Source organism: Elephantulus edwardii, unplaced genomic scaffold (assembly GCF_000299155.1).
Source record: "Elephantulus edwardii isolate Elephantulus edwardi_28Jun2011 unplaced genomic scaffold, EleEdw1.0 scaffold00041, whole genome shotgun sequence".
Taxonomy (NCBI): Eukaryota; Metazoa; Chordata; class Mammalia; order Macroscelidea; family Macroscelididae; genus Elephantulus; species Elephantulus edwardii.
In genome coordinates, this window is record NW_006399791.1 from 8,544,656 (window position 1) to 8,558,199 (window position 13,544).

The window sequence follows — 13,544 nt, forward strand, 5'->3', positions numbered from 1 at the left end:
CGGTACACACAAAAAAATAATGAAATAAAATAAAATTTTTTAAAAAAATAACAACAACAAAAAAACGTCAGGAAAGGTATGTGTTGGTGTACCCTTTCTCCATACGTAGTCAAACTGTATGCTGAGTGGCATCAGAATTTAAAGAAGATTCATCAAGAACTTGGGTTATGCAGATTACAGAATTTTGTTTTCAGAAAGTGAAGATCTGAAGAATTTACTAACAATGGTCAAAGACTACAACCTTTAATATGGGTTACAGGTTAACATCCAGAAAACAAAAATCCTCACAACCAAAAAAAAATTTAAAAAAAAAAAAAATCCTCACAACCGAAGCAAAAGGCAATATTATGAGAGATGGCGAAAAACTGAAGTTGTCAACAATTTCGTTTTACTTGGATCTACAATCAACACCCATGAGAGCAGCAGTCACGAAATGCTACACAGGCAAACTGGCATCACGTACCTCTCCAAAGTGCAAAAGAGCAAAAGATGTCTACTGAAGATATCTTTGTGCCTAATTCAAGCTATGGTTACTTCAGCTGTTTTCTATGCATCTGAAAGCTGGACAATGAGTAAGGATGACAGAAGAACTGATGCCTTTGAATTGCTGAGAACAGTACTAACTGTATCATGGACTGCTAAAAGAACAAATTCTTCTTGGAGGAAGTGCAGCCAGGGGGTTCCTTAGAGGCAAGGACAGTGATAACTAGTCTCACAAACTCTGTGCTATCTCTTGGTCTTAACAGTATCAAATAAGAACTTTTACCAATTTTTTTTTTTTAAATTGTGATTCTAAAAAAGGCTCCCCCGCTTCCTTCCTCCTCTCCTATTCCACTTTCCAGTGCACCTCTTGTTCCAGATTGTTGTCATTTCTACTATATTTTATAAACTGGAAAAAAAAACGCACCAAAACTTAATAAAAGGTTATTGGTTTGGGATTATTATACTCCTTTTACTCTCACTTGCTGACTTACCTCATAAAGCATGATTCGAACATCAGCCTGCTGCCCTAAGCACCTCCTCAAACTATCCATGATCTCAAGGCAGAATGTTTCATTGGCAACAGCATTGTAACGGCTATGAACATCCACCTGGACCTGAAATAAAAACAGGCTGGTTAATGTCTACTTTATCAAAGTCGTTTCCACTAAAGAAATAACATAAACTTGTGTTCTTGAGCAAAGAAACAAAGAGCATTTTTCCCATTTGCCAAAATTCAGGATTGAGGCAGACATTATAATCATACCATGTTGTGATGTCACTATTACTTTGCTTTGCAATTCAAGAATCTGCTGATACATTAACAAAATTAAGGAGCTCTGATGACAAAAAGTCCACAAAGCATTGTGCTGCTAACCCCAAAACTAAACCTCTTCAGTGGTTCAAATCCACAATCAGTTCCTTTGGAGAAAGATGGGTAACTTCCTACTATGAGATTTACAGGGTCAGAAAATCATTGGAGGGTCAGCTATGAGTCAGTTCTAACTCAACAGAAATCAAGTGAAGTTGAGCTGTTGAATTAACAAAATTCTTCCCCAAAGTCAGCTGCCTCAGAAGGCACACTGATCATTTCATGCCACTTGGATCCAGTAGCCATAGTACGCTGAATTGAGTTAAAAGATTTTAAGAGTTATCAGTAGCTAGAAGAATCTGGCTCTGTAAAAAGCATACGCTTTCACAAATTTCTCAGAGGTTTGTTGTTGTTGTTAGGTGCCACCAAGTTGAATAACTCAGACACCCTACAAACAACAGATTTGAGCCGTCTTACCCTGTGCCATCCTCACACTTCCTGATACACTAGAGCCCACGGCAGCACTGTTTCAGTACACCTGGTTGAGTCTTCCTCTCTTTCACTGTCTACCTTTCCAAACACGATGTCCCTTTGCAAGGAAAAGCCTCTCCTAGAAACATGCCCAAAATATGTGAGAGCAAGCTTTGTCAATCTTGCTTCCAAGGAACACTCTAGCTGCACTTTTCCCAAGACATATCTGTTTGTTCTTTTGGCCCTCCATGGGATAGTCAGTACTCTTTTCCAACACCAGCTCAAAGGCATTAATTCTCCTGTCATTCTTATTCAATGTCCACCTTTCAGATGCACAGTCAAGTGACGAAAGGACCATGGCCTGAATCAAGTGCACCTTAGCCTTCAAACTGACTTCGTTGAACCTCAGTAATCTGGACAGGTCCTTGACTGCTGACTTGCCCAATGTAATACATCTCCCAATTGCCTGACTTCCGGTATCAAGGGCACTGACTGTGGATCCAAGTGATGAAACCACTGACAATTTTAATCTTTTCTTCATCTGGTAGGATGTCACTTATTGGTCCAGTGGTGAGGATATTCATATTCTTGATGTTGAGATTCAATCCATATTCAAGGCTGTAGTCTTTGAAATTCTGCATCAAGCATTTCAAGTTCTCCTCATTTCAGCAAAGTTTTGTCATCTGCATAATACAGGTTGTTGATGAAGCTTCCTGTAATCCTGATGCCACATTCTTTTTAACAGAGCCCAGTTCCTTGAATTATTTGCTCAGCAAACAAACTGAATAGACATGGAGAAAGGATACAATCCTGATGGGCACCTTTCCTGATTTTAAACATTGCAGAGTTCCCTTGTTCTGTTCAGACAACAGCTTCTTGGTCTAGGTATATAGGTTTCATATGAGCATAATTAAGTGTTCTGGGTTTGCCACTCTTCTGTGTTATCCACAGTTTGTTGTGATTCACATACTCAAATACCTTTAAATAGTCAATAAAACCCAAAAGACATTTTTCTATTCTCTGCTTTAAGCTATGATCCAGCTGACATAGCAATGGTAACTTTGGTGCCATGGCCTCTTCTAATCCAGTTTGAAATTCTGGCAGTTCTCTATCAGTGTACTGCTCTAGTCATTTTTATATGATCTTTAGCAATATTTTGTTAATATTTCCTATTCTGGAAAATCATCTCCAGAGTAAGTTTGAGGCACTGAACACTAACAATCGAAGACTAGATGAGTTGTGAGATGACATCAAAGATATCATCCATGAAAACAAAGACAGAGGAGAAAGAAAAGACCAAAATGGATGTCAGAAGATAATCTGAAAATTGTAGTAGAGTGTTGGAAAGCCAAAACAAATGGAATAAAATGCTGAAGTAAAAGGGATGAACAGAGAAGATTTCAAAGGGCAGCTTGACAAGACAAAGTTGAAAAAAACAAAGTGAAGCCTCAAGTTGCAATGCTGAGAGATGAGAGATGCTATGGGCAAAATCGTGAATGATTCAGGAAGCATCAAAAGAAGATGGAAAGAAGATCATAGTCACTAGACCAGAAAGAATTGGCTGACGCTGGAAAATTTTAGGAGTACCATATGAACAAGGTAATGAAGAACGAAGTTTATGCTGCCTCAAGGCACTGGCAAAGTAAGGTCCCAAGGAGCTCCGGTGGCCTAGTTGCAAGAAGCTGCGCTGCAACCCTGAACGCATGTGGTTTGAATCCACAGATTCTCTGGAGAAGGAGGAGCAATCTCCTTCTGTGCCAGGCAGATACAATTTGATGGCACACAGCAAGGAAAAAAGGGGAGAGGGGGAACAAAAACAAAACAAACAAATCTCCCGGGAATCAATGGGATACCAACAGACATGTTTCAACTAATAGACATAGCCCTAGACATGCTCACCAGTCTATGCCAGGAAATTTGGAGGACAACTGCTTGGCTGACTGGAAGAGTTTCTTTCACATTAGTTCTCATTCCCAAGAAAGGTGCTCCAGCAGAATGTGAGAAGTGTAAATAAGGTAATCGGTTCATTTTTAGTTCAAAAATGGAAATGATAAAAAAAAAATTATATCCACTGTTTAATTCACATAATAAAATCACCAATTCCTTACTCCAGTCAAGTAAGGTAGTTAAAATGAAACCAAAAAACCCAAATCCACGGTTCCTGAGTCAACTTCAACTCACAGTGCCCCTCCAGGCAGAGGCAGAACTGCCCACGGGATTTCCGAGGCCGTAAATCTTCTGGAAGCAGACACATCTCTCTCACAGAACAGCTGGTATGTTTGGACCACTGACTTTCTGATCAGTAACTGAGTGCTTTAACCACTGTGCCATAGATTGCTTGGGGTCAATCGTCATTGTATCACTTACTGGTTTATAACCCTGGGCAAATTATTTAACTCCCATGCAATTAAACACCTTTGAAAACCCACTGGAGGGACATCTATGAGTTGATTCTGACTTGATGGTACAACAAAAACAACAACAGTCTATTTCTTTATCCTTAAAATAGGAATGGTTGATTACTGTATAGATTAAATAATCAATATAAAACACTTAGCACGGTGTCTAGCACACTGCTGTCCAACATTAACTAAAGTACAGATCAAAAACACAAGGCAGACATGGAATTTTAAATTTTCTAATACATTAAAGAGTAGGTTAAATTAATTTTAGGAATATATTTCATTTAACCCAACATATCTAAAATGTTATAACTTCAATATGTATTCAAGACAAAAAATTAATGAGAAATTCACGTTAAGTTTTCAAAGTCCAGTGTACATTTTATAAATATGCTACAATTCAACTTGGACTAGTTACATTTCGCTCAAGGGTTCAAGTCAATTAGCACATTAGGCACATCTAGCATAGAGTAAATTTTCTATCAGAAATGCTCGTTGCTATCATCAGCACTGGACCTTCAGTTTCAGGATATATGTAGAATGAGGAGTAAAGGCAAACAACTTGTATATCATCAACTCCTGCGATGGTGCATAGAAGACAGGCCAAGGGAGCCCTCCTTACCTGACTGGCCCCAATGGACTGACTGCACTGAGAGGACGACAGGCTGCCCAAGACTTTAAAGTTCTTCAGGAGCAGTAAAAACCCAGCAACTGCAGATTTCCGGGCATCAAGCTGGCTAGCTCAGGAGCAGACAGGAAAGAAATTAACAGTACTGATTACACAGGATTAGGTTTCCAGGTCAGAAAATCTCAGTTCTACTCAAAAAAGGAATATGTATGCATTAACGTAGAGAGCAAACCTACTGGATTTACATACTCAAAATAAGTACCAGCTGTTTAGGTGTGTAGTGGTCCAGGAATTAAGCTGGCTGTTTCGGCCTTTTCTAGTCGAGCGGCTGGTGGGTTTGAACCTGGTAAGTCCATAACCACTGCACCACCAGGGCTCCCTTTTCATTATCTGCTTGACCTCATGACACTAGCTGTAATTTCCTCTCTACTGTTCATATGTCTATGTATGTGAGGAATCAAGGTGTTCAGAGACTGTATAGGGGCTAATAACATAATTATTGAATAGCCAAGAAAACTGCTGAGTTTTGCTGTTTTAAAAGAGAGCTTCCCTTCCTGTGTTCTCTTTCTTCACAGAATGCCGTGCTTACTGCTACACAGACTCTCCTCCCTGGGAAATGACACTCTTCTTCTCGTTGAGGTTCAGTGATGAAGTCACAGTGTAGATGCTACAGCGTCTAGAAGTATAAATCAAGTAGGACTCGACTCAATGGGACCTAACAACAGTCAAGTAGTGAGGCTAAAAGGAAATGGACAATTCTAGAACAGAGGAGATCGGCATCATATTTGGAAAGGTGGAGGCACAGCAAAGAGAGGAAGACCTTCAACGAGGTGAACTGACACAGTGACTGCAGTAACTGGCTTGAGCGTGTCAGAAACTGTGAGATGGCACAGGATAGGACAGATCTGTTGTTCACAGGGTTGTACAGAGACTACGAGTCATACTTGACGGCACCTAACAACGATGACAACTGACAACAACCACTTAAGAGTTGTTTCTTAGAATTTCCATGAATATATGCTAATATGCCCAACATGATACTAACTAGGCATCTTATCCTTAGAAGGATCAAGGTTTCAGTATTTTTAGGAGATGATTACTATTACCCTTTGTCCCTATTATATCTTAAAAAATGAAGAGGTTAGGAGGTAGCTGAACCCAAATCCCTTAATGATTTACTAAGCCTACTGGTCATTAGATTAGAACGCCAATCTTCATTAAACTGAGTATCTTAAATATGTTCTTCTTAACTAAGGTGTTTCCCCCTTCAGAAAAACTGCCAGCTCACGATGCCAAGTTTTTGGCATGTGAACCTTATTTTGACAGTTATTCTACGAGTGGTACAGCAGAAAACTTGAGATCTTAAGCTCTGATGTTACTGACATTCAAGCCCTAGCTCCCTTACCTATGCCTCTGCGATCTTTGGAAGCCTAAATTTTTTATCTGTAAATAGTAAATACAAAAGTTTTCACTCAATAGGATTGTTGTGACAATCAGATGTTAAAGGATCTGACTACAGTGCCCTGTTTGATGAAAGTTGTGTTGGGTAAATCTGTGTGACTGCTATGAGCGGTCTGTGCTGGAGATGTCAGTTACCCCTCGGTCTCTGCACCAAACGGCACCAGTTCCCATGATTTCAAGGCATGCAACATACCTGGCAAACATAGCTTTGCGAAGGACAAGTATCAGGGAGTCTCTCATTGACATGCTGATTTTGAGAAGGGGCTGAAAGAAGAATCAGTAGATAAAACCGTAACAAGTCTGTTTACTAGTCTTCGCTTGTTTCTACTCAATATGGTTATCACTTGGAATTTTAGTTCTGCTTTATATATATGTTTCAATATTTATTGCACCTAAATTTTAGAACAGTAGTAGATTTTCAAATACTAGACTGAAACTTTCCACAGACATAGGGTCGCTGTGAGTCGCAAGCGACTCGACGGCACATAACAACAACAACAACAACAGACTGAAACTAGTTGGTCCCTTTGTAAACCTATGAATCTCAATTTTCTAAGAGATCTTCAGTGATTTCACTATTGGACAATGAGTCAGGGAGACTGTATACTGACATAAAGATTCGTGAACTAGGAAAATAGGCTAGCACAGTGCTCCTGCCTTTACACCATGAAGTTTTATGTTCCAGAGCTAAAAGGAATTGCAATTCTTAGACATCTATTTATAAAGATACGCATCAGACTTCTGTAACATTTAAAACTCAGTTTAAAGCAGGCTATTTAGGAGTTAATGGACTTACCTGCACTGCCTTTAGCAGTCCTTGCACAGTCTGAAGGGGCAGAAAAGACAAATAGTCAAAGGTTTCTGTGATTTTAGAAGAACAACTCTGAAGAACTAAGGGTGCATACATGATGATACTTGAAAGCAGATCTGAAAAACAGAAACTTTAATCAGTGTCTCAAATAATGAACTCAAACCAACTGCTTCTTGAGCCGATTTTGACTATGACCTTCCATCAGATTTCTGAAGCAGTAACTCTTTATTAGGGGAGCCTGCCTAATTTCTTCCTGAGGAGTAACTAGCGTATTTGAATTGCTGATGTTTTAGTTAGCTGTGAAGCACACAACACACTACCAACAGAGCTCCTTCCCATAATTAAAGATATTAAAATTAAAGAATTAACAGAGGAAAAACGATAGTCTTGTTTCCTTTCTTAGTAGTTAAATGGTAATATAAATTTCTACTGATTATATATATTTTCTCTTATAGTTAATGTAACCAGCATTCCTGAATTCTTTTAGTGGATACAAAAACTAAACCATCTGAAGGAAGAAAGGGAGCCCAGGTGGTGGTAGCCTGTAGGGAGCTGTATTGCTAACCCTCAGGCTAAGCCTTTTTGGTTGGTTGAATCTATCCATGGCTGCTGAGAAAGATGGGCAACCTCCTCCGGTGCGATTTACAGCCTTTGAAACTCGACTACTGAGTAGGTTCGAACTCAACAGCCCTGAGTCTCTTTTTAAAACAAATAACCTAAGCAGCACAATGTTACTGTTTTCAAGCTAAATCAATAAACCATTAATAGCAAGCATAACATGGCCTGATCAGATATACATAGAAGCATAACATATCTTCTTCCAAGATTCTATAAATTTGTTTATAGTTCAGAAAAAATATTCTTAAGACATTTCTTTGTTGTTGTTCTTATTAGGTACCAGCCAATAAGTCACTTCAGACTCACAGCAACCTCATGTACAGGAGATGAAAACCCTGCTTCCCAGCCCCCCACATTGTTATGCTGAGCCCACAGCAGTGACCACTGTGGTCATCCACCTCACTGAAGGTCTTCCTTTACTTCACACTCTACTTCCTCAAGCATAATGTCCTCCAGGGACGGATACCTCCAGGTAACATGTTCACGGTAAATGAGACAAGTCTGGGCATCTTTGCTTCAAAGGAGAATTCTGGCTGTACTTGTCCTAAGACATACTTGTCCATTCTTCTGGCAGTCCACGATATATTCCATTTTCACCAACACCATCATTTAAAACCATCAATTTTCCTTAGATTTTCTTTATTAATTGCCCAGCTTTCATATGCATATGCTGTTATTGTTGTGTACCACCAACCTGGGACAGACTGATAGCTGACTCTGGCAGGTTTTCAGAGGCAGTTAATCACACATGGGAGATTGCCCATCCTTCTCCTGCAGAGACACTGATGGATTCTAAATGCATGCCTTCAGGATTGCAGCTAAGCATCTTGCCATGAGGCCACCAGAGCGCACTTAAAATACCAGGCTTACATAAGGCCCACTTAGTCCTAAAAGTAACATTCTGTTTTTTAACATTTCAAAGAAATCTTCTGCAGATTTGCCAACAAATACATCATCTGATTTCTTAATTGCTGCTATCAAGAGCACTGCAGAGCTTTACAAAACAAAATATTTAATGTTAATTTGAGGTATAACTGATATTGAACTGAATTCTATTTATTTTAAAGAAATAAATAATAAAAAGCTATCAAATATGTAACAATTTCAAACAGTTATTGCCTAGCAAATGATAAAGAGGAAGTTTATGATCATGAACTTGTGAAAAGCAAAGAAAAGAAATATAAACTAGGTTCTGAAAGATGGGTAACATTAAGATACACAAAGAACCAGAAAGGTCTTTTTTAAAAAATTTTAAGGTCAGTTTATTAAGTTCAATGATGAAAGCTATCAGAAAAATATTCTCCTGAAAACTCTTTTCTTAGGAAAAAAAAGGAAGGCAAATGAAACCCTCTCAGCACAGCCACAGATGCTGTGGCAGTCACGCCTCTCCACAGATGGGGACAGTCCACTAGTTGGTCAAGTCACTCTCTGGGTCGGCAGGATTGTAGTCTGGGTCATCCTCATCATCGTCCAGCCCCAAATCATCCACTTCTTGAAATAAAGACTCATCAACTTCCACGTTATTTCCAGCATCCTCCCAGAACTGTATATCAGATGTATCAAGATTATGAACTGTTTCAAATAGCTATTTCCCAGTTAACTAATTTTTTTTCCTGCTTGCTCCTCTTCTTTCATTCATTTCTTTTTAATTTCCAAGAGTTCGGTCTGTATCAAACTTGGCTTTCCAACTTAAAAAATTTCCAATTGTAACAAGAGTGCCATGAAACAGTTGCTTTTCAGCTGCTTCTGCTTCTTTTTCGTTTTGTTTCTTCTCTTCTAGTTTTTCTCTGGTCTACTATTTCATTTACTCTTTCTTGCACAGCTGACACTAAAAATCATTACCATATCAAGGTTTTCTTCTGCCTGTGATGCTAATAATTTTAAAATATCTGCTAGATTTTCCTGGGAGAATATTTCATAAAGGGGAACTTCATCTGGGTATTTTTCACTACATGTAAACTTGAGTGTAGTCTTTTCATCATTTTCTCCAGCCTCAGATGTCACAATAATGGTAAATAGGTGGCATTTCTGAGAGTCCTGTGAAGAAGTCAGGGTAGATGGACTCCAAAGCATCCAGCTCGTTACGCTGCTCCTCTCCGTAATCTATCATCCCGACCCTCACTGTTTCCCATGCATGGATCGCCCAGAAGCTGAGGTGGCACGCTGCGGGGGCGCCGGGCAAGCTGGCTGTAGTCGGGCAGGTGCAGGCACCCAGAAAGGCCTTTTTATGTCGAGGAAAAGTCGAATAAAAATTCACCTAAAAGTTAAGGTTACAGGTTGGTGGGGAAATTTTTGGGTTGGAGCAGAAGATTCTGAAAAGAAATAGTTGAAATTAATGTTGAGAAGGTAAGTTAGGATCAAACTATTAAGGGTCTTAATGCCAGAGTTATTGTATTAGGTGTTATCAAGTACAACTCACAGCAACCCAATGAACTGATCTGAACCCTGACCTCTACTGTGCTGTCCTCATCATCTCTGACAACTAGAGCCCATTGCTCAAGTCACTGAATCAATCCATCTCGTTGGAGGGCAAGGTCTTTCTTTCCTTTGTGGATCCTTCATCTTTCCAAGCATGATGTCCCTTTCCAATGAATAGCCTGGCCTAGCTACATGTCCAAAGTAGAGATGGAGCTTTGCCATTTTTGCCTCTAAGGAACACTCTAGCTGTACCTTTTCCAAGACGTAACTGTTTGTTCTTTTGGCCATCCATGGTATTCAGTACTCTTTTCCAAAATCACAACTCAAAGGCACTAATTCTTCTGTTATTCACTGTCCAGCTACCTGATGCATACATATGAGGTGACTAAGCCCATGGTCTGAAGCAGGTGGGTCTTAGTCTTCATCTTTAAACCAACACCACTGTTCTTCAGTGTTATGGAGAGGTCCCTGACAGCTGACTTGCCCAATGCAGTATGTCCCCTAATTTCCTGACTGCTGGTACCAAGGGTGTTGATAGTTGATCCAAGCAAGATTAAATCACTGACAGATTAAATTCCTTCTCCACCTATCATAATGCTGACTGTTGGTCCTGTGGTGAGGACTGCTGGTACTGTTTTGTTGATGTTGAAATGTAACCCATACCTAGGGCTGCAGGCTTTGATATTCTGTAGCAAGTGTTTCATATCCTCCTGACTTTCAGCAAGCAAAGTTGTGTTGAATGCATAATGCATTCCAGCCATCTACTATTATTACTGCATCTTGACTGTGTATTTGGTCAATTCCAGACTGTAAAAGTTGGCAGAATTCCTCAATTTCTTCATTGTTTGCTTTGGCTGAGGTGTATCCTTGTATGTGTATGAATACTAACCTATCATTCACAGCACTATACTTCATGACAGATCTTGCAATTGTCTTTTTAACCATAAATGCAAAGTCATTCTCCTTCAACTTTTCATTCCTGGCATAGTATATCATATGTCTGATTCCGAGTGGCCAATTCCAGACCACTGCATTTCACCAATGCCTACAATGTTGATCTTCCATTTCATTTTTTACCCCTTCCAGTTTTCCTATAACTCATACTTTATACATTCCACTTTCCAATTAGATGTTTGAAGCTGTTCCCACCCCCCACCCCCCATTTTTTAGTGCCTTCCCATCTATCTGAGTTCTACCTTTAATACTACAGCTACCTGAGTTCCTCTTGATCACAGAATTTTCAAAGGCCTGCTCCTTCAGAAGTGGATGGTCAAACCTGCCTCCTACTGTCTCAATCTGGGAGCTCTGCTGAAGCCTGTCCACCATAAATGATCCTGCTGGCATGTGATACACTGACAGGGAAATGTAAACTAAAAGCACATGAGACTACCACACACCTACTACCCAATGCCACTAAGTTGACTTCAACTCTTAAATGCCCACATAGGATTTCTAGGTTCTGGATCTTCAGAGGAGCAGACTGCCTCAGCAGCCCAAAACTTAACCTAGTAACCAACTAGGGTGCCCACACATCTATTAGAAGGTCTAAAATGGAAAAGACTGATTATACCAGGTATGGTGACAATGGGGAGTAATTAGAGACATTGTTAGTGGGCATATAAAATAGTATAACTACTTTTTTAAAAGTTTAGAAATTCTTTAAGATGTTAAAGATAAAATTATCACACGAACTGTTCATTTCACTATTAGGTATTTTCCCTAAGGGAAATCAAAGGATTATGTCTACACAAGACTTAAACAAGAATGTTCACAGCAGCTCTACTGGTGACAAGTAAAACCTGGAAACAAAATCTATTCACAAGTGAACTGTAAAACAAACTGTGGTTATATCCATAATGGTGGAACAAACTCTTAATAACAGCTATAGATAGAACTCAAAATAATTAGTATGAAAAAAAAAACCAGACAAAGAAAGAAGTAGACTTAATGTAATTGAAAGTGACAGAATGCAGACTAGTTGGGAATAGAAAGGAGAGGGATGAATTACAGAGAGGAACCAGGAACTGAGGTTGATGGGTATGTTTATTATCTTCAGTCTGATGGCAGCTTCAAAGATGTGTATATATAGATTTCTCATTGAGTTATTATAATTTAACTTTACCTAGATGACCGTAGTTTAATAATTATACCTCAATAAAGCTGTAAAACAAGAAAAAAGTAGATTAGACTGTCAAAAATAGGCCTCTGCAGAATTCAGACATTTAAGAGTAAAAAGAGAAAAAAAGGAAGCACTAAAGAAGAAAGAAAAACCTGATCACAGGTTGGATAAAATGGCAAAATTAACTAGAGAGCCTAAATAAGTTTTAGAGGAATGGTGAGCAGGGTTGAATTAGGTTGAGAAATTAAGAAAATTGAAGCAAAGAAAAGCCTGTTGATTTAGACATTTATTAGGAAGCAATGTCTAAGACGAAGAGCTCTGGTGGGATAGTACATCAGGCCACCAGCCAAAAAGCCAGCAGTTTGAGCTCACCAGCCGCTCCGAGGGAGAAGGCTGGGTAATATCCTGTAAAGGTTCACAGTTCGAGACATCTTGCAGAGAGAGGGTGATTATGAGTCAGAAGCAACCCAACGGCAGTGAATGAGATGTGCTAAAACAACAAATTCAGAAGTTATCGACGAGAAAGCCTGAAGTCTGGGGTTTCAAGAATGGGAAGTCAATGAGTAGTATCAGACAGTACATCAGAGGAGGAGTAAAAGAGGGAGACCAGTTGAAATATGGGAGTTCCACTTACTGCTCATACACTCCTTTCCTTCCCAATAGTCGCTATCTTCAGAGATCACCTGAGTGGACTTAAATTATGTTGGTGTTATAATCAAATAACCTGCATTAAGTTTAAAGTAACACTTTCTCCAGACTCAGTTATCATGCCACTGAAATGATAATATTCTTGAGCACTTTATCCACATTGCCAAGTTCGTACCTAAGAAATGACTGATGGGAGAGGATGTCTTGGTAATAACCCTGTTGAAGACTTGCTCCAGAATTTCTTGTCTGATCATCTCATGAATCTAAAAAGAACAGAAGAACCAAGAAAATGCCTGATGGGATAATTCTTAGTGATTTCTGTTTTACCAGTACATTTTACAAAGAATGCAAATAGTATAGATATGCTTAAATCTCAACTATTTCAGAGACAAATCAGAATATATGCGCATCATGTGTAAAAACAGAACCACTCAAATCTACCCCCATTCTGTGCTTAAAGGATTCATTCGTAGGACACACTACCATGTTGATTAGCCTAAAAAGAACAGATTACATGAAAATACTACTACTATAAGGCTCAGCACCAGGGGAGCTCTGGTGGCCTAGTGGCAAGAAGCTGCAACTACAATCCCAGAGGCTCACGGTTCAAATCCACCAGATGCTCTGCCGGGAAAAGGAGGGACAATCTCCTCCTGTACCAGTCAGATCTGATTTGA

At 39.3% G+C, this 13,544-nt stretch overlaps 1 protein-coding gene across 1 annotated transcript in view; it reads right to left on the bottom strand.

The window, feature by feature from the left end:
* FANCI (Fanconi anemia, complementation group I) overlaps positions 1–13,544 on the bottom strand; it is a 102,936-nt gene that overhangs the window by 38,573 nt on the left and 50,819 nt on the right. The window contains exons 13-17 of the mRNA XM_006885227.1: positions 13,043–13,130; positions 7,050–7,180; positions 6,447–6,517; positions 4,787–4,901; positions 975–1,097 (exon numbers count right to left, since the gene is read on the bottom strand). Of these exons, the coding sequence (XP_006885289.1) occupies positions 975–1,097; positions 4,787–4,901; positions 6,447–6,517; positions 7,050–7,180; positions 13,043–13,130 (528 nt within the window). The remainder of the gene's footprint in view (positions 1–974; positions 1,098–4,786; positions 4,902–6,446; positions 6,518–7,049; positions 7,181–13,042; positions 13,131–13,544) is intronic.